Source organism: Ambystoma mexicanum, chromosome 7q, assembly GCF_040938575.1.
Source record: "Ambystoma mexicanum isolate Mex_15411 chromosome 7q, UKY_AmexF1_1, whole genome shotgun sequence".
Classification (NCBI taxonomy): Eukaryota; Metazoa; Chordata; class Amphibia; order Caudata; family Ambystomatidae; genus Ambystoma; species Ambystoma mexicanum.
Window position 1 is genome coordinate 579479674 of NC_090941.1, and position 22125 is coordinate 579501798.

The 22125-nt window shown below is 42.7% G+C and overlaps 1 protein-coding gene across 2 annotated transcripts in view; it reads right to left on the minus strand.

The window, feature by feature from the left end:
- Positions 1–22125, minus strand: part of COG6 (component of oligomeric golgi complex 6) — a 1358763-nt gene that overhangs the window by 713166 nt on the left and 623472 nt on the right. For both annotated transcript variants that reach the window (XM_069639705.1, XM_069639707.1), the window contains exons 9-10: positions 7661–7789; positions 7475–7566 (exon numbers count right to left, since the gene is read on the minus strand). In XM_069639705.1, coding sequence (XP_069495806.1) covers positions 7475–7566; positions 7661–7789 — 221 coding nt within the window. The remainder of the gene's footprint in view (positions 1–7474; positions 7567–7660; positions 7790–22125) is intronic.

Below are 22125 nucleotides of genomic sequence, written 5' to 3' on the forward strand. Positions count from 1 at the left end.
AGAAACGGAGAGCAGATATTCTGTGATTGAAAAAGAATTATTGGCTTGTGCATGGGCGGTGAATTATTTTAGGAAATATGTATGGGGAAACAAATTCATAATTCAAACGGACCACAAACCTTTAATTGAAGTTCTCACAGTGAAAGGAATGAGTAAAGCTTCACCGAGATTAGCTAGACTTAGTTTAAAATTACAAGACTACAATTTTGCTGTATAGTATGTACCAGGGAAAAGAAATGTAGTCGCTGACTATTTGTCTAGATTACCACTAGAGAATGGTGAAATCAGTATGGATTTGGATGAAGAAATGGTGGCGGTCATATTTGAGGTTACCTCCAAGGATATGTGGATTGAAGAATTGAGTAAAGATCAGGAGTTGCAAGAGATAAGGAGATATACTGAATCAGGGTGGCCTGAGAAAAGGGCAATCAGTGAAGGTTGTAAGAAATATTGGGAAGTTAGAGATGAATTTTCAATGGAGGATGGATTTTTGGTGAGGGGAGATAAATTAATTCCCCCGCATAAGTTTTGGAGTGAGTTAATTGAGAAAGCACACCAGGGTCATCCTGGTATCACAGGCACGAAGAACAATGTGCGTTTGAAATACTAGTGGCCAGGTATGGGTCTTATGATCGAGAGGTTCATTAGGAATTGTTGGCCGTGTCAGAACAGTGACAAGAGCTGCAGGATTGTCAAGTCGAAGCCTATGAACATAGATAAAGGTAATGCACCATGGGAAAAGGTAGGAATTGACATTATTGGACCATATGAGAGGTTAGTTATGGAGAAGAAGTTCCTGATAGTTCTAGTTGATTACTACTCAGGGTGGGTGGAAGTCAAGGCAGTGAGTAAAATTGATACTAATGAGATAATAAAATTCATAATGCAGATATGCAGAAGGGAAGGATTTCCAAAAATAATAATGAGTGATAATTGAGTCCAATTCAGAAGTAGAGAAATGAGTGAATTTGCCAAAAGAACAGGAATTGAATGGAGATTTTCGTCGTTGTATCACCCACAAACCAATGGATTGGTGGAGAGATATAACCGGGTAATTGTTGAGGCAGTACAGATGGCATTGAGCAACAATATGCCAGTAGACGAAGTTCTTAAGGAGAGAGTATGGAGCACTAGAATATCAGTTAAAATTCCTTTTGAATTAATGAGAGGAAGAGCTCCAAATACTTTGCTAAATCCTGAATGGTTTAATTACAGAAAAAGTGTTAATACTGGGTTACAAAATTCTGGTAAAAATATAGACAGGTCCAGTCTTATACCTATAAAGAAAGGTTCAGGTCACCAGAGAAGAGTAAGTTGAGAATATTACCAGGAGATTTAGTGCGAATCAAATTTGGACGCAATGTTAAGAAGGGAGACTCTAAATATAGCAGTCCACTCAAAGTGTTACAAGTATTCAGGAGAGCTGTCAGAGTTGAGGGAGGATCAGTATGGAATATGGAGAGGGTTAGTAAATGGATGTGTAGAGGCGTGAATGAAAGAGATAAACAAATCAAAACTGAGAGAAGGAGAGCGATTGAATTATTTGGAGATGATCATATTCAATATGGAATTGAAAATGTGGATATTAATGGTGAAGTAAGGAGACAAGTTGAAAATGCGCAACTCAACAAAATAATGTAGTTTCTGATAATAGGAGGGTGCATAGTTCTAGAGAAATGAAGTTACTGATTTGGTCCAGGGATTATGTCATGCAGAGTTAAATAGCTTCCTTGTTTAAGGAGGTTTTTCAATATAACTTTTAGACTAAGAAAATGTAAAATTTGTACTTTTGGTTATGTTGAAATGTTTTTATTATACGTTTTATGCTTAGATGTGTTAAAGTTGGAAATGTTTATCCTTTTCCTTACTCAAATTTATAAAAGAGGGGGATGATGTAGTATTATCAATTGTTGTTATATGTGTTTCCCCGGCTCCCTGCCTGCGCGTGAGTAGAACCTGTTAAAGAATGCTGGAAGGAGTTGTGAGCGTTCCGTGCGAGACCGTTAGGACGAGATTGTGAGTGTGAGGAGGAGACGGAGTGCGGGGCGCCGGTACAATAATAAATGTAAACAAAGAACGTTATTTACTTACCATCTGGCTCCTGATACTTCAGCATGTATATGATTTCTCTGTTGATGGCTATCAGACCAGATGGCTACAATCACACTGAGTGGAAGTTTATTCTTTGTGAATCTGGTCAAAAGGGAACAAGTGTGCAAGTGTTTGACCCAAAACACATACGGTTGTAACACAGGTACTGTTTTTAACAGGGTATACAGAACGTAAAGTGACTTTTGTAAACTCAAACCATTATCTGCTAGAATCACTATGTGCCCGAATCTTTCCTCCACTATCCTTTGTACTTTACGTCCAGCAGATCAGAGACATTAAAATAATGCATCAGACTCAGCTTACCAATTTGTTCTTTTAAGAAAAATAATGAAGGGTACCTTGTGATTTAAGTCACTGTGTAATAAAAGTGAAACAATTCTCTAAGTAAGTACTGCAGACTGGTTAGACCAAATAGAGCACCAAAGTAGTAAAGCTTTCATGTGTAGGTAAACTTCTAGAAGGACCAATCTCCACACCAGTAGAACCCCAAATGCCTGCCCGGTGTGCTACTGATGGCACAGTATTTGTTTGGTAAGCCATAACTATGGGCTTGATTTGATGACTCCAGGTGTGCTTCGCTAGGTAAAAATGTGCAAAGCTTGACTACTTCATCATAGACGTCTACCTACGCAGATGGTCATTCCACCTAAAGACAGTATTAAATATAATAACTTAATAGTCATACGTCTGTACCCACTCCATTCTCCCTCTGTTACAGGTCATAAAATAGGGCTTACCTCTACGTTTGCCCAATGACGTTAGTGTGGACTTACTTATGTTGACCATGAGACCTCTAAAGTCCATAAATTCAGCATATCGATAAATCAATGTCTGCAAGGCTTTTAGGGAACAAGCAGGTAGTACTGCATTGTCAAAATATAGCAGTAAGCACAGTGGCTGTCCACCCACTCTTGGAACATTGCTTACAGTGACAGGATAATATTAAATAGATGTGGGGCAAAAAACACAGCCTTGGACAACTCTCAGCGGGGATGGAAATCAAGAAGACAATTCACCTTTTATGCCGGAACTTATCCTGATTTCTGAATCAGAATCGAGTTCTTCCAAAATATACAAGCTCGATAAAAGCGAACCCTCTTTCGCACCGAATATTTTCCACAGAAGGACACAACTGGCACAGTCAAAGGCACAACAAAATGTTCAAACAAATCAAGAAACGGGTGACACATAAGTAGCAGTGCACCTACTAACAGAAGTAGATTCAGTGCTTGCTCAATGGTGACAAACCTTTGCCTGGTAATTTCAAGGATATACTATTGGTAAGCACTTCCTTTACCTGACTCAGGGAAAACATAATAGTACCATTATTAGTTACTTTCCCATGCAGTCCACTAACTCTTGCATTATTTTACTAAACCGTATAGTGATGAGAAATGTGCCACCCAATCAGATTCTATAATTTCCTTCCCACCCCCATGCCTGTTTGAATCACTATCCACTAGCTCCGTTGCATCCATGGACCAAAAACTGGCATGACGTTTACAGAGAATGGCAGCTCATATTATGTCCCGCTCTCTCTCCGGTGCTAGTAATCCAGCTGTGCTTAAGGAGTCTTCGTAGTTCCGGCAACTATCTGATATTGCAATGTTGTCACGTGGATAAGCCTACAGATGGAATAGCAGCAGTTGATTGGCTGCTCTGCCGATTTATACCACCTAGCCTAAAACACAGAGTTCAAATGTTGATTAGACCTTTAGTATTGTCCATTAAATTGCATAAAACGGCTATCAAACGCTGTCAGCACAGGTTCCACTCCACCATCCGTTCCCATGGACAATACATCTCCAAGGGACCTTAATCTAAGCCCATTTTGTAAAAACACACCATCAGCTCATCTGTCTTTCTACACACAACCCCATTACCAATGCTTGAGGTAGTCCTGCTAATGTAGGAAAGCTTAAGTCAGTTATGATTGCATTTCCTACACATAATAACTTCAAAGTCTAGCACATAGCATCAGTCACTAACAGGGACCACAAAATAATCGATTGTACTGTTAGACATGTGCCTTCATTTAAAAGTATAATTTTCTGGCCTATCGAATAGAGAATGGCTGTTGACAGGCCTCAGACCAGCCTCATAAAGGTATGTCAAGAAATCAAAGCTGCCAGGGTCACTGCTTGGATCCAACAAGGAAGACTATACAGCAGTTTTTACTGTGCAGTAGGGTATGCTTTCACTGAATCCACTTATATGACATGTATCAAATTTTCACATCTCAAAATGACTTTTTGTGCATTTACGAGGAAAAGAGATCATGAATCTCACAATGTGATCATACGACTGTCTGTCCAGATGATGCACAATAAACTCAAGATGAATGGACGGCACAGTCTTTGCTGAAACAGAGCAGGCTTGAGAGTCTGCAGATGGCAGCACCAACACCCCTCTTCTATATCTCTGTGTCCTTTTGACTAATGGCAACGGTTGTGTACTAAACCAAGCAAGATTGAGTAAACTAATTATAAGAAAATTGGTATGGCTAGGAACGCACTTAGTTGCTTAAAACTTCCTGAATGATAAATACACCTCAAATGACTTCCTTACCAAATCCTCCATAAGTGTCATTCCATTAAAACCAGAATGGAGGAGAGCTCTGTAAATCGTCCACCAAATGCTAAAGAGCACATCGCTGTACAAAATATTGGAAAGTGAATCATCAATGCATTTACTGGGTCTCTATCAGCAGGGATATGTTTATTTCGTAATGCATTCATGAAATGGTGCAGTTGTACACCCTTTTATTTTCCATTATTTACAATTTAAAAAACAGAGATGGGAATGTTTTTTTCTCTTCTCTTTGGTTATACATTATTGAGCATAACGTGCCTGTCAATATGTTTAAGAAGTGTTACATTTTCTATTTAATAACAGTGATTATATGTATAGCTACTGCAAGCAGACTGAATTCCATTTAGTAAGGGAACAGATCAGCCAGACAATCTGTGCTGATCCACATAGTAATTATTTGTATGGCATTTTATCCTAGTAGGAATTCAATTATCTTAAATTTTAAAACTATTACAAACGTCAGTTCGCTTTCTAAATACATATAAGCACGTTTTGGTATGCACATATGTCTATTTTAGTTTTGGACCATTAAGTGGTGTTTTACGTGGCAGAAGGAGAGAGAAACAGCTCGTGTGTGTTTGGCATTTTACCCACCCATTGCCCAGCATAGCCATGTTAGTTCCTATGGTCATTCCTGCCGATTACCTGTCTCTACCCGCCCAAACACCCCCACCTCCATGGGAACTCTTTGAGCTAGCTCTATGCTTTCCAAGCAGTCTTCTGAAAGGTAATGGCTTCAATGCAGACATATGAAACAGCTCCTAGTGTCATAAAAATGTCTTAGGAGTGTCTTTATTTATAAGCAGTATGTGTGGCCTTGCATATGTTCCTAACACCAAATTACTGTTAAACAATCATTGGCAAAGCCAACAGTGTTCGTTCCTCAGCCGGCACTAGACATTTTCCAGGCACTGCCCTAATATGCGCAGTTATTATCACCAATTCTTAGCTGTTGCCCTTTCATGGACAGATAGTACCATTCTGTCAGTGCATCAAAGATGCTGGTCCCATGCCTAGACAAACTGCAACACGGTTGGCTTTGCCAATACTGGTTCATTTCAAATTCATTAATAGGTACCATCTAACAAGGATTTGTAAATCAAATAAAACTATGCAATGGTAGCTTTTCGCTAAATGCTTTTTGATTAAAAAGGGAAAATCACTGGGGCTCTATTAACGTGATTGAAGCTATGAAAGCTACTAATACAATAGAGTAAATATCAATAGATGGCAGTCAGCCTGTGTGAAAAAACGATTAGAAATTAGATCGTTTGATGCTAAGGGTCAGTTTCACATTCTAAGGCAAAGTGTCGCCACCTAGGAACACAAACTGAAATAAAAGGGGACTTATCTTAACAGAGACACAAGTAGTCACCTTAGCTACAGCATGAGAGAACACCCACCTCAGACTAAGCAGCTTCAGAGAAATGGCAGCTTCAGATAATGGCAATCTGAGTTTTAGAACCTACCACCCCTCAACCATATGTCTAGAGGTCCGCAACACAGAATGTTGGGGAAAGAGAGGGACAAGAGCCAAACCTCGACTGACATAGGCGCGACTCACGTGTGCCTGGCCTTAAGGTGCTAATACATGAAATGGAACTTAGTGCATTTCCATCCCTGTTTGCAAACGGGGCATGGGTATGAAAGGAGCCCTGCTTGCTGGGCACAATCCACTGCCACTGGCTTACACTGGGAAGAGCGGGCAGATGGGAAAGCTGCCGTATGGGGTGGGCGATATGCGTTCTGGGGTGCGCTGTCCACAATTGTACCGATACAGCAGCAAGTGCATATTATGTGTCAGGACCAAACCATGCATAAAAGGCATTTGTGCACAAGATTACTCTGCTGTGGCCCATGGTGCACACATGTTCCAGTCGTCTTTAACACACTGCATCCGTTTCCAATCAATAAACATATTATGTTGAAAGCTCTTTGCATAGTCCTTTGGGGTGCTGAATAGAGCCGGGCCACCCTTTCTCATAATACATGTTAATCCACGCTCCTGTAGACCCTTACATTCTGCTGGACAAGAAAAGCTGGTTAACTCAAAAGTCTGGCCATGTCGTATAAGTGGAAGCGCTGTCTGCCCCCAAGCTGCAACCCCCTCAAATGCCCTTTCTCCCCAGCTCACCGCCTTCAGAAAGAAGCTTGAAACATGCATGTTGCCATACTGAACTGCGCTAGTAGGACATGGACAGAGTGGTACTAGTTAAAACAAAACAATGGCAGTCTTAGTCGGCACTATAAATCAAATTAACATAACATACAATGTATGGATGCACAAGGATCTACCTGTGACAAAAGCCTTTGAAAAACACTGAAATCTCCTCATGTTACACGCTTCCAAAATAAAATAAACAACCAAACAATAATGATATTCTGTTACTTCCGTAAAATTCTACCAAACCAACTGGGTCTTTTTCGGTATGCAGGAAGAGAGAAACTCAAACCAAGACATGTATATGGATAGGTGATGGGTACAGGAGTGCTCTGCCAGCACACCTATGGCTTTATTGGAGCTGAATGAAAGGTATGTCAATGTCTGCCCCGAAGCCAGAAGGCCAGAAGAATGCAACACGCAACATGGAAGACAAGACTGGTTCTGCAGCTACCCATGGCCCACCTTTACGAGTAGCTTTGCTTTTAAAACTAAGCAGTAAATGTACCACGTAAAACAGAGATATGTTACGCAAAGTCCTATTGTAATATTTTTAAATCATTTTGCTACATTTCACTTATAAAACTATAAGCATAAAATGCATAATACCTTGTATAGTTACAAGTTTCAGTAACGCTTCAAGGTGTTCCTTTTCGGAAGCAGTAGCTTGATGAAGCCAGGCTAGCATATCTCCCACGTATCTAAGTTGGGAAAAACAAAACAGACATTTAAATCCTCAGTGCCACAAATGAATGAAAACAATAATTATGGTTTCCATATTAATATTTAGATTACCTCAAAGGATCATGAGAATGCATTTCAATAGGTCGAGGGGTACCTCCTGGGCCACCCCTGGTCAGGGCATCGATAAAGCCACGCACTACGGCATTTCTTCTAGCGGTTCCAAACTCATCCAAGGTATATCTAAAAAAACAATGAGAAGTTAAAAGGTTCCCACTTAACTCATCAGCCCAATGTCAATTCATCTAGTATGGTTATACATTGGGACCAAAGAGTATGTTCTTCAACAAAGCAATCCAAATAATCAGAAAAAGCAAAGTACAGCAATCAAGTCATAAAAAGGTTTTAATCCCAGCATACATTTTTAGGGCTCTTAGGGGTACATGTGAAACTCCATTAATATGCAAATGACATACCTTAAGACCCACTGTACGTAAACATGACGCCAATGGTTCCATGTCAGACCAGTGGTGCCTCCCGCTTCCGCAGTCATCGCTTCGCTACACCCTATCAGTACTGGGACTTCATTGCAGGATCACTTCATGCACAGCATGCACAGCATCTGTTTTCCCTCTTTTGTTAGGGGGATCCCCTTTCCCCACCCACACAAACTGCTTCCTAATATCACATGTCAACCTGACAGAAGTATCCATATGCTGCCGATCCACGTTGCTCATTGTCATTCACCAGTGTGAACAAGGATCAATGGAACTGACAAGTCTTATATCTCAGACTCAAAAAAGATACATCAGTTTTGTCAGGGTTGGTTTCTCCTCTCAGGGTAATAGATCTTTCCACAACAAAAAACATATACATTCTTTCCCGATATCAATCTAAGCAAAACAATGTAAGAACGGACTAACTCAATGTGTCACAAGGGATTATCTATGGTTATACCAATCTTCCCAGTATTCCCTAATTTAAGGCACAGTCTCAGCTCAGGGTTAAAGCACTCTGCATGATTCTTGCTTCTAATTTACAGTCTCAAGGGATAGTGGGCCTCATCACGACCTCGGCGGTAGCGGTGGCACTATTAGCACGGGTGCTATTAGCGCGACCGCCATAGCCCCCAGCGCTAATAGCGCGGGATCACGAGTTGGGCGGACTTGGAAGTCCCCATTCCCCTTTGAGCCCATTCGGGAATGCCCCATTCCCCATTGGGCTCAATGGGGAAATTTCGCGCTCATACCGCCGGCGGATTTCCGGCCAGCGGTATTAGCGCAAATTCTCGGCGGATTTCAGAACAGCTCAGAGCTGGTTTGAAATCCGCCGAAGCCCTGATTCGGCGTACCCTTAAATCTGGCGGTAATAGCGCTACCGCCGGATTTAAGGGTTACCGCCGAGGTCGTGATGAGGCCCAGTGTGTCCAGCCGCTTTTAGTTAGTTTTAGCTCTAGGGATGTAAAGCCTTCCTTGCTTCTTGACAACCTTCTACCAGCAATTATTTCTCAGCCCTTGCTTAAGGTTCGTGTCAGGCTTTGATATTGTCACCCGCCAGCCATATGTCATTCTCATGGGTCAGGAAAAGTATTATGTAACACAATTCTACCAGTAGTTATGTCTTTGCTCATGCTTTTGTCAGGCTATGATGACCTGGGTCACCCTCTTGGCAAGTTGCCCAGCTTCTTCCAAGTGTTTCTCGAAGCCTTAAGCACACCATCCCGCAACCGCAAGTACAAGTAATACAACCTGTTTCAATCAAAGGCATTCATAAACGAACTGGACAGGGGCAGCCCACTGAGGGTCTGGTTCACGCCTGTCTTTTTTTCTCCTATTTGTAATCCTTCTCCTTCCAATTTCAAACCCAGTTCTCCTGATTAACCTGCATGTCCAATAACACATTTGAAAGGTTATTCCCAATTGTCTCCATGTTAGATAGGGCTTTCCCATTTCTTAGTTATTTCCCACGCTATGGGCCTCATTACGAGTCCGGCGGTAACCGAGGCAGTAAAACCGCCTGGTTACCGCCGGACTCGTATTACCATTCCACCTCCGTGATTCCCGGAATTACCGGAGCATTACAACCCCGGTTTTCCGCGAATCACGGAGGGCGGAATGGTGTTAATCCCCATTCCCATTGAGTCCTATGGGACTCAATGGGAATGGGGATCATGGAAACACCGGCAGCATCTCGTAATGCTGCCGGTGTTTCCTCGTCCGCCTGCAGGCGGGCGGTGTTAAACCCACCAGGTCAAACCTGGCGGGAACATCACCTCCCGCCTGCAGGAGTCGGGATCAGGCGGTCCGGAAACAACGGTGGCGGCGGGTTTACCGCCACCGTTATTTCCAGACCGCCTGATGTGTAATGAGGCCCTATGTTTTCCCTTTTCTTATTAAAGTTGTCAGTTGTGGCAAGTTATTGACACTGGCCCAATAATCATTGGTTATTAGGAGCCGTGCAGTGGCAGTGAAGAGATGAAAGGCTGATTATCCATTTTGAAGTTAGACAGAAGTGTCATTCTTGCTGTATGCATACGTCTTTCCTGTCCCTGCTGGCTGGCTAGCAGAACATTGCCTGTTAACATGGTAAGTGTATTTCTCAGTTTCTTGCAGGCATCCCTAACAGACATGGGCACTCTCAGCTGTGAGCACTAATCTTGTGAGCTGCAGCCAAAGTTGTGAATATGTTCTCCCAACCAACGGATGACAACTCAGGGCACTTAGTAGCTTAGTTACTTTTGGGGCCAGGTAACTGGAGATTTTAGGATGCAAGGGAGTTATGAGGTCCAGTACTTTCATAAGATATGGAAGTGAAGATATATTATCTATATGGCTAGCGTGGAGATGCTGTGCTGAATCCACCACTGATGACATACAACAGAATAATATGGGGCACTTGATGCTCTGGGAAATTCCCCATTTACCACCTCAAGGTAGCTCATCATGCAGCCGCTTGGCATCTCTGTCCCCCAGAAAAAAATAAAAGGAGTAAACAGACTACAGTAAGAAAAGCAGGAAAGGGTTGGGAGAGACATATGAATGGTATGGGGGAGCCACTATATACAAAAGAAAAAAGAAAAGCTAATCGAAAGAACATTTGGACAATTCATCAGAATGAAATAGTCGTCATTCTGACATTTAAACATGTAATACACTAACCCGGGTATTAAACCTGCTTGGATAGATCAGGAAATATGTTGCATTCTGTCTGTAAATCAACCTTGGTGGCATCTTTTGGGCAGACATAACTTCATTGATTATCAATATGCTGAACTCTGCCACTTTATTGACCTGTTAGGATAGCAAGTAGATAATCTTCCTCTGATACATCTATGTTTTGTAGGTTTTACTATTTGCAGGACAATATACAAGTATATTAAATAACATACCATAATTAATCTGTAATTATTTCTTTGTTTTATTTTGATTGAATCATAATTGCCCTTATGATTGAAACATAACTTCAAAGATAATCATGGGTCTAGTGAGTAATCAATCAGAACATACATGAGAACAGATCAAAAACCAAATGGAAACCTCTCCTTATAATAATTTGAGGGCCCGGCAAGCGAATAAAGCTCATGGAATGTTCACCAAAGTCAACATTAGTCTTCAACAGGGTTGTGGTCAGGATGCCTTTCACCTGCTGAAGGTAATAAAATCCCTCCCATGTCTTGTCTCGAGACCCCTGGAGCCAGCACATGTCTCTAAAAGTTCTTGGGCCTCAGCTCCAGAATCCCCGAATGAAATACAATCTCTTGGCAAAGTTTGGCCCTCTGAGGCAGTGGTCACCCATTTGTTGCTGAAAAATCTACTTCTTCCCCAATTTCTTGGATATTTTTTAGGCTGTTGTCACAATAGCACCCTGTTAAGGCAGTCTCTCAGGTTTTGACTTGGTTAATCATCTCTTCTGCAGTTTGTCTCATCAGAACATATGCCAGGCTCAAACCTTCAGGACATCTGCTGGATTTAGGTTCCCACGCAGCTTTCCGGTAAGCACTGTTTTTTCCACAACTGCTGGGCAAGTTTTATATGTTTCTTTTGGTTAGCATGCCAATCACACCAGGACTCTATTATGGCTCTCAGCTAGCATCAATCACCTCTTGCATCTTCGTTTGCTTATTGTGTGGAGAGGGTTTTTTTAAATATCATTGGTGGTTTCATCACTTCCACCTGATCCAGCTTCTGGCTAACCCATCACTTCGCTTATCTCTCTATTGCCCCGGGCCTGTACATTTGACCCTATCAGTCAGCCCCAGGCCCACTAAGGTTTAAATCTTCTTAGCCCTGGTACATTGGCTTTGTCCCCAACGTGGGCCCAACTGCCTATGTCCATTATCTCTTAGAACCTCCTCTACTCTTTGGCTGCCATGGCTTGGCAAAAGCTGAACCTGTTCCTTCAACTTCACTGTCCATCAACACTTCTTACTTTCACCACCTGCTTCTGGCTAAAATTATGCTCTCTCTTGCTCCTCCAACCACATCCTTTGCTCCTTCCTCCTCCTGGTCTTTCCCTTGTGTCACTCTGTCCTTGGCTGGTCCTTTCTTCTTCCTTTCCCTTTGATAGTTTGTTACAGCCTTTTGAATACTTCTTCCTTTTTGATCTTTCCTTTGCTCTTCATGCCCCAACCTTTCCCAAAATCTCACAGCCTACCCCAATGCTGGACACTTTTTATCCTCTAGGCCAATGGGTAATGGGACTAATGGGTGAGTTGGTTCGCTTGTTTGAGCAGATGATCAACCAAGTTCCACCCTGCCTCCAAATAATGGTGGTGTTAACCTAATACATACTGTAAAGCAGCCCATGGCCCTGTAGGCTAAATACGCAAAGGTCTCCTCCATCTGGTACCTGCAATCTAGTCCACTCGGGTCACTTTAATCATAGTTGGAGCTGTCGCTGCTGAGCCTGTGAGTTTGGGAGTGGTTTGCGGTTAGCCCCACAAACCACACACTCATGCTTGTCACAGTTTGCCCTGCTTCTGTCGTACACTTGAGGACTATTGCAAACTGCAATTGTGCCTACCCATTGTGGACACATTTCTGCAGTCTAGACACCTCTGATGCAGTCAGAAGGGTTTATAGTGATAAAATCGAAAAATAAAATCTCGAAAAAAAAGGTCGAAAAAAAGTCGCATTTTTTTTTATGCCGTTTTTTATTCGAAATGGGGGGTCCCCCCCCCAAACCCCCTCTTTTTATTTTTACCCATTTTTTTTTTTAATCCCAGACCCCAAAATAAATATATAATTAAAAAAAGAGTAATTCGACTTTTTTTTCCGAGATTTATTTTTCGACCTTATTGTAATTCGAGATTTTTTTTTCGAGATTTTGACCGACCACCGTCAGAAGCAGAGCTCACGAATAAAGCTGGTGAGTAGGGGGGTGAGTGCTCACCTCACTTCCCGGCCTCCAAAACAGGACTTTATGACATTAGCCACCTTTTAAGACAGAAGGTATTCCAGGTATTCAGAATTTCAGACCACGTTTAAACATGAAACTAAGGCATGACTTTTCACTCCTAGATACTTCAGTATTTGATAATTTTCAAAATTATCCATTTAAAATGTGCATTCACTACCTTGAAGCATCTATGATAAATTACAAGAAACAATGAAAGTCAACAACCAGAGCTGCAGGGAAGACGTCAAGAATCTTCTTGAACAACTCAAACAGCTCCAAGGTGGAGGATACAGTAGGGAAACGCATCTAATTTAGGGGGAACAGGGTTGGTGATTCCTCTTATATCTGCAACTCCTGAGCCGGACAGTGGCAGTTCCGTCTCCAGCAGAAGAATGAGGAACAGTGCTTAAACGTGGAAGATTTCCTGGAGTGGGACCATTCCATCCTCCCCGTCTTCTAGTGTTTTGTTCTTTCTTTTCAGAGTTCTCTTATTGGCCCGCAGCATCTTTGGATCCATTGGGGTAGGTGGTAGTGAAGAAGTGGATCTTGTGGAGTGCAGTGAACATCTTCGCTAGCAGCTCCCAAAAAGCCTTTAGGTACAAGCAGGAGCCACGCTCGTCAGTGCTGTGATCCAGTCACGGGCACCAGAAAATGCTGGTGTGGGTCCACAGCAGAATCCCACAGTCCTTGCAGGGTTTGTTTGAAGCCAGAGGTCCAAGGGGGAAGTCGTGATGTAGTAGTCAAGCAAACAATAATAGTGTTCCTGATGCAGTTTCAAGTGCAGTAAAAAGGAACTGAGGTCATGGGATGTAGGCAGCTGGATACAAGCCACCCACGATGTCACAATCATAGTCCTGGATCGTAACAACGCTAAACAGGGCTGAAAAGGTTTCCAAAGTCAGTCAACACTTTGAGCATATTTTAAGATGACACATTTGTGGATGAAAGTACGCATAGGAAACCACACTAATCAACACGAGGAACATTCCATTCAAAGCTATTTGCCAGAAATGGGCAAGTGACCGCTGATGCATGAGAACAGTTCCCTTTTAATTACAGACATTGCCGTTGAGGGCCTGAGCATCGCTGTGACCAACATTTATGTGCAGAAGCAGAGGAGGGCAGGAAGTTATCTACAGAGGACATTGGATCCCAGAGAGTCACCAGGATCCTTGGAATTGACAATACCAGAGAATATCTCCCGGAAGTCAGGGACCACATTGGTTGTCTAGAACTAATCACTCTAAGTTGATTGCTAATTAAAGTTATATTTAACCGTTTGGAAGTAAAACATGTCCTCATGTTTGTTTCAAGACACAATGTTTTCTAATATCGCTGTTTTATTTCTCATATTTGCCAAATCTATATTCCCTTACAGTTGCAAATAGCTGGATAGTCATTTTGTTCTACAAACTGAATAAATGGTTACCAGGTATCTAGCTATATTGGCATCTTCTTTCCCATTGTAGTTGTGATTTTATTCATGGCCCCCGTATACCAAATGCTAGCACATCATATACGGATATCGTGGGTGATATGCAACTTCCAGTTGTGGGTAATTGTGTCAACAGATATAATAAGAGTTTTTATTCAACAGTTATACTGACCTTCAGAGGTTTCATTACCTAAAAGCATAACTAATGGATCCCTTTAATATGACAAAGCACTTTCTTCTAGAATAAGTGAATCAGGCAGAATTTCGATCGAACTTAAAATAATGTTCCAGGAGCTTTCTGCCTACAACACCAACGATTGGGTGACGTAGAGGGGAAAAGTTTGTTCAGCCGTAATTGGACGAGATGTCAACACATTAACAATTTATAGCTATTTTCTTTCAATAACCCACATGTAGTAGATTTGGAAGCTCTTTGCCAAATAGTATACCAGGATAAATTGGCAATTGGGGTGCCCATGTGTTCTTCCCATTTGAGCATATATGTTTTATTTGGTTTATTCTGGTTCTTGGTCAGAATAGTGAATAAGCCGTGGGTGGAGAGTGGCCTATAAAAAAGCTCCTCAAACCCTACATCTCTACTGCCTGCCTGCTTGACCATGGACCTGTTGACTCAGTGGGCCTCATGACTATTTTGGTGGTCAATCCGTAGAAATACAGCCAAACGGAATTACTGTTACCTCTATTTGGTTCTGTGGATTTACCACAGGATTACACGTGTTGGTAGGCGGTGTAAGTCCCCATTTTTTTCGGAGACCCTATGACTCGATGCAGATTTTGGCAGAATTAGTTCAGCTTGGTCAATGAAGGTTGATTCCTCCACTGATGGTGTCACTGCTACAGTGATGAGAAAACTATTGGAAATCTCCACTAAATTCAGGGTGAGAATGGCCCCAAATTGTTTGTAACATAGAGCAGAGAGCCAGTATGGGCCTGGCAATGTATCAATGGCAAGATTTCTCATTACCTCAGTGACTTCCTTGGGAGTGATGGGTGCTTCCAAACCCACATTGTCTGAGGGAGTTGCAGATGGAAGACTGGAACGAAGCAGAAATGTTTCAAGAGCAGATTCTTCCAACCGGTCTGCGGAAAATAGCGTAGAGTAGTATCAGGCCAGTATGTCTAGTTTATGGGTTCTGAGTATTTGATTTGACTTTTGAATCTTAGAGCTTTATGATCATATTGCATGCCTGATGTGTTTTAAACACTTTCAAAGCCCATAATGCTTTCCACCCTGATCTAGCGGCTTGGAGTTGCCTGTATACTTGTCGGGGGCCCTTAACCTTATATTGGGACACGCAGGACAGTACTTGCCTTTCAATTTTGGTACATTTGGCTGTTAGAACCTTTTTTTCCTATTGTATGCAAGGATAATTAGTTCCCCCCTGAAAGTTGGTTTAAATTCTTCCCATCAAGTCTCTAAAAAGGGTTTGTTTCTTCAAAATATTGCGAGATTCAGGGATCCAAGGAATCGATCTGCCCAAAAGTAGATTTGCCTATGTACTGTCCATCGAGATGAAACGATAAGAGTGACTGGTGTGTCGGACATTGTTGCTAGCTCTATCGAGGAGGACAAAGCCCCAAGTATAAGTGGATGTAAAAACCAGGAGGAAATCTGATCTGGAAAAACTTTGATTTCTGTAGCCTCTAGTTGGAAAGCGGAAGTACATCCAGATGTCCACCAAGTGTAGATTGTCTATGACTGAATACGAGTTGGTGGGGGACAAGACCCTTTAGAGGTGGAAGAGTTGAATCTATCCATTTCAGGCTGCAAGACTGAGTTGAGGTCCCCTATTACGATTATCTCCTTTTTTAGTTTTGGCTATTGGGTGGTGATTTAGCACCACCTATAAACTGAAACTACTGCATTAGAGTACAGGTAGGGAGAAATGGCATATGAGGACATATACAAAGCTTGTAGGTGTTGGTTGGTTATTTACCCACCCATTAACTGTCCAGGTTAATCCCTATGGCCATTCCCACCCACTTCCTGCTCCTCCCTGCTCAAAACACTTCCTCCTAGGACCTCTTTGAGCTACGTTTATCAAATCTTACAATCAGAATTTGAACTCAAAATGCCTGCTAGTGTTTTTTAAAGCAGTCTTCTGAAAGTTAATTACTTAATTGGAAATGTAAATGTCCTACAGGTGTAATAGAAATGTCCTAACCAGGCTGCCACTCTATTTATAAGCACTTTGCGTGTCTTTCCCTATATGCCCTTGTGACTACTCAGTCTCATACCTTTCATGGCGTACCATGTTGGTAGCCTCAGCCATTCGGTTGTGGATTTGCCGACATACAACTCATCTCACTGCTCCCCACCTACCTGTGCCTGCCCAATCTACCATACCTGCTCGCAATCTCCCCTTGTAGCCTTAGCATACAACAATATTTTTATTTTATACATTGCTCTATACCATGCCTTCTCATAACCTATAATGTTACCTCTGTTACTTCTCAAGCAATGTAATTGGATGAGTTACGGCTTCGCCAGAATGCACACCCTTACTGATTGTGTCCTTAGGCTTACCCGTACACCTGAAGTAGCGCCCCGTGACATGAGGCGTTGCCTTGCCAGATTGTGCACCCTTATTGATTTTGTCTTCATGCTTACCTGTACACCTGAAGCAGCCCCCGTACCATGAGGCGTGGCTTTGCCAGTCTGTGCACCCTTATTGATTTGGTCTTCATGCTTGCCTGTACACCTGAAGTAGCCCCCCGTACCATGAGGCATGGCTTTGCCAGATTGTGCACCCTAACCGATTTTGTCCTTATGCGTAGCTGTACACCCGATGTAGCGCTTATGCGTGGTGCTGCACTTTGTCTACCTCCAGCTTGCACTTACTGAAACTAACACCTGGATGCCCTAGGGCTTTGTGCGATGCTATAAATGCACACAAAAATAAACAAATCTTGTTAAAGACAAATATTGGCAAAGTCATCAGTTTTGTCTCATTTATAAGTATTAGGCATTTGCCAGGCACTGCTAGTATATATGCCCAGGTACTCAAACCATTTTGTGGCTTCTACCATCCAAGGTCAGTTATTACCACTACGGCAGTGCCTGGCAAATGCCTTTCCCATGCTCACACAAAAGCAACAACTGTTGGAATTGCCCATGCTTGTTTGGAATTGAGCTATGTATGGAAGGAGTTAGCAAAAAAACGTTTTCTTGTGGTTTGTTAGGGCTTTATAGTGTCAAAATGGATACATAATGCCTAATACTCTTCCTTGTTCATACTTTATCTCATCTAGCTTCTGCTAACCAAAACAGCAACTCCACATTTCTTATCAGCGGAACAAGAAAAATATTGATGTAGGAACCATCTAGACCTGAGGTGATATGATGTAAGCAGATGATTTTCTTGCAAAAGGGCTATTTCAGCCTCCAGTTCTTGAACTTTACTAAGAATACTCTTTCTTTTCATGGAGAAATTTAGCCGTTGATAATTTAATGAGATACGTTTATGCTGTTCATAAATGCAGATGATAACGGGGTCTCAATAAGATACGGGTGAGGCAAACTGTGCAATTAAATATTACATGCCAGTAAGAGATACATTAAACTCCCTACATTCTAGAAGTTGTGTCACCTCAGAATTGTTACCCATTTCTTTTTTCTGGGCAATTGTAAAGAGGACTCCATCCCTTAGATGATCCCAAATGTAATGGACAACTCGGTTTATAGTGAAAAGATCGGAAAAAAAATCTCGAAAAAAAAGGTAAAAAAAAAATCTCGAAAAAAAAAGTCACATTTTTTTTTCCAATACGTTTTTTCTTCGAAATGGGGGGTTCCCCCAAACCCCCTTTTTTCATTTTTTTTATTTTACCCCTTTTTTTACTTACCTGACCCCAAAAATACATATAAATAAATAATAAATTCGAGATTTTTGTTTCGAGATTATTGACATTCGAGATTTTTTTTCCGACCTTTTGACTGACCACCGGACAACTCTATTGTCCCAAACTTTAATCCTGTGGATTCCAACCATGGAGGACTAATTGTCATGCGCATTAGGCCATGGTTGCAGTGTTCATCATAAAAGCTGCTGACACTCCAGTGTTTCTTGGCATGCCCTGGTTACAAAAACATAATTTGTTTATAAACTGGGCAGCTGGGACCCTTTTTCTTGGTTTGGAGTTCTGTATGAATCACTGTTATGTTATGTTAAAGACACTTGTAGAGCTTACATCCACCACAAGGGCACCTTGGCCCTACGAGTGTAAACCCGTAGGGAGACACAGCCTATTAAAGAGGTTTTAAGAGCCCATCAGAATAGCAGATTCTCTAATTTATGCAGAGCAACGGGCAGCACATTCCAGAGTTTTCCTGCTACAACCGAAAAAGCCGACCCCTTAGCCAAGCTCTCGGAATAAAGATCAAATTGGTTGTTTCCAAATGAAGAGAGAGTAGGAATGTAAGGCCTGAATTTGTCTTGTAAGAACTCTTCGCCTAGACGATAGTAGGCCCATTGAACTAAGCAGAAGGCCTTAAACCTAACCCTCTCGTCCCCCGGAAGGCAGTGAAGGGCGTGAATCACTGGACCGATATGAGCACCATACGATGATCCTGTGGCTCCCCTTGCCACCATGTTTTGTAAGCGTTGCAGTCGCTGAATTAAGCCTTTAGGTTGAGCCAGATAAAGGGCATTACAATAATCAATGCGGCTGGTGATCAGCGAGCCAACCACCAAGGAGACATAAGGCCTTCAGTAAGAAGGGCAAGACCTTGCGTGAGAGTTTCAGCAAAACAAAACCAATCTTACATACAGTGCTCACTTGCGCTGTCATAGATAATGTAGATGACAAAGTGACACTGAGGTTTCTTGACCGACACAACTGGGGCAGGAAGTGACCCTAGAGCCAGAGGCCAAACAGAAGGAGTCAAAAAAGAAGCCCTGGATGGGGGGCCCACCACCATCACCTCCGTCTTGTCCCTGTTCAGTTTAAGCCAGTTGCAATCTATCCAGCCCTTTACGGCCAACAGGCACTCGCACAAACTTAGACGACACCTCAGATTGACTACGGTCTAATCGCACCAAAATCTAAGTGTTGTCCGCATATACATAGCACCTGAAGCCGCAAGAGCAGAGGAGAGCAACCAGAGGCTGAATATAGGTATTAAAAAGCATGGCCACAAGGCGAAGCCTTGAGGAACACCACAGGATAAAAAGCATGGGATACAGAAAGAAAAGAAGAAAGAAGAAGTGGCTGACCTCGATCCAACAGAAATGAAGAAAACAAGGCCAGGATGGTTCAGAGAGGCCAACTGTAGATGGGTGAGACAACAGAATGGAGTGGTCAACCGTATCAATAGCTGCTGACAGATCTAATAATATCAGAGCACCCACTCCATCCTGATCTGCCGGCATAGTAAGATCAACCATCATTGACACCAGGACACTCTTGGTACAAGGAAGCCAGATTGAAATGGGTCAAAAACATTAGAATTTTCAAGAAAGGAAGATAAAAATGAGGGGACACCAAGGATTCCAGCAGTTTCATGAAGGAAGGAAGGAAGGAAGGAAGCAAGCAAGCAAGCAAGCAAGCAAGCAAGCAAGCAAGCAAGCAAGCAAGGAAGGAAGGAAGGAAGGGAGAGAAATGGGACAATAGTAAGCCTGAACTGCAGGATCCAGAGAAGACTTCTTAAGAAGTGGAAAAACAATGGCTTGGTTCAGCTATGAGGGAATAGAGCCCTGCTGAAAAGAATAGTTCACTGCAGTGTTACGTAGGTGATAACCTCTGGAAGAATTTCCTGCAGAACCACAACTAGTATAGGGTCTGATGGAGTGGCCGATTTCAATTTAGTAATTGCATCCCACACATCCTCCAAGGAGAACACAGGAAAGTCAGACCAAGTATACAGTGGCAGGGAAGCAACTATGCTACTATCAGTGCCTGTGCTCTCTGAGCAGTTAGTGCAAAGGTGGTCCTGGGCGCCTTTAAATTAGAAAAAAAGAAATTAGCCAGTGATTCCAATAAAGCTTGGGACGGCGTAATCTTAGGTGTGTTACTTCCACCACTCCAGTGGTGGAAGAAAAAGATTTAACAATTGAAAATAGTTCTTTGGACTGATTATGAGCATTTAGAACTTTGTAAAGAAGGATTGTTTAGCTAACTTGATTGCCCCATGATAGCTATAAGTAAGTCTCTGAAAGCACAGTTTCTCCTGAACGTCATAGTTCTTACGCCACCTCCGTTCTGCTCGTCTAAGCTCCAAGCGGGCTGCCGTGGGAAAGTACATTTACGGGGTACAGCCCTGCCACCTGCAGAAAAACCTGTGTTAGGAAAGGCAGGTCAGGATTCCGGAATGCAGGCAGCAGAGGCAGCAGCATAATCCTGTAGCTCCTGGTCCCCTCCAGCTATTGATTATATTGGATTATCAACACTGAGAAAAAGATTGAGGTGGCTGAGAACCCTATACCTAAGAAACCAAAGCCAACATCAGGGATGGATGAAGTTCCTAGCACTCAGGATATCTACTCTTTACTTCTTAAAATGGCTCAAGACTTGAGAAGAACAAGTTACTTTCTTACCAGGTAATGTTCTTTCGATGGGTGGTCCGACGACGTATTCCAAATCTATGACATGTAATCACCACAGCTGTGCTGCTTCGGAAACTTTTTTCGGCGTCTGCGTCCTGTGTCGATGACGTTGATGCGCCGTCGTCGAGGGCCTCCTCCGACGTCCGACGACATCCGATGTGATAAGTAGGACGCACGACGCCCGTAGCCTCAGTTGTAGTTTTTTCCCCCAGAATGTGTCACACTAGTCAACTGCCAGTCAGACACAAAGCCTTGCGGAACGTAAGCTGCAATCTCAAAAGAAATTCTGCAGCGGGGAAGGCAGGGCGGGAGCGATATGGAATACGTCGTCGGACCATCCCATCGAAAGAACGTTACCAGGTAAGAAAGTAACTTGTTCTTTGAGGGGATTGGGTCCTCCGACGTATTCCATATCTATGACAGACTCCCAAAGCAGTACCAGAGCAAGGAGGAGGGAAAGAATTTAGAATCAAAATTTAGAATAGCCAATCAAATAGCAGAGCAAAGGACCGCCTTGCCAAAGGCCAGATCCTGTGCTCGGATGGAATCGAGGGAATAGTGATGTACAAATGTATGTACTGAAGCCCAGGTGGCTGCATCACAGATGTTGCGAATAGGAACACCCCTCTGCAGGGCAGTAGATGCAGCCATACCCCTGGTAGAATGGTCCCGCAAGCCAGCCGGTGGGTCCTTACCTGCCAAGCGGTAGCACTCAGAGATGGCCAAAATAATCCATCGAGACAAAGTCTGTTTCATCACAGCTTGCCCTAAACGCTTTCCAGCGTAACCAATAAAGAGTTGATCGTCCACTCTGACCCGGGAAATGCGTGAAACATAAAAGCTTAAAGCTCTCCTAGGATCAAGCCTATGGAGCCTCTCCTCTTCCTTACCAGGATGCAGAGGAGGATAGAATGCCGGAAGAACAACCTTCTGGGCCAAATGAAATTCCGTCACTACCTTCGGAAGAAAAGAAGGACGAACTCTAAGGACAACCTTGTCCTTGTGAAATACAGTGAAGGGTGGCTTAACTGAAAGTGCCTGTAACTCACTCACTCTGCGAGAGGAAGTAACCGCAACGAAAAACACAGTTTTCAGAGTTAACAGCCTCAAAGGGCAAGAATGTAAAGGCTCAAACGGAGCACCCATAATAAACTTAAGAACAAGGTTTAAATCCCAACCGGGAA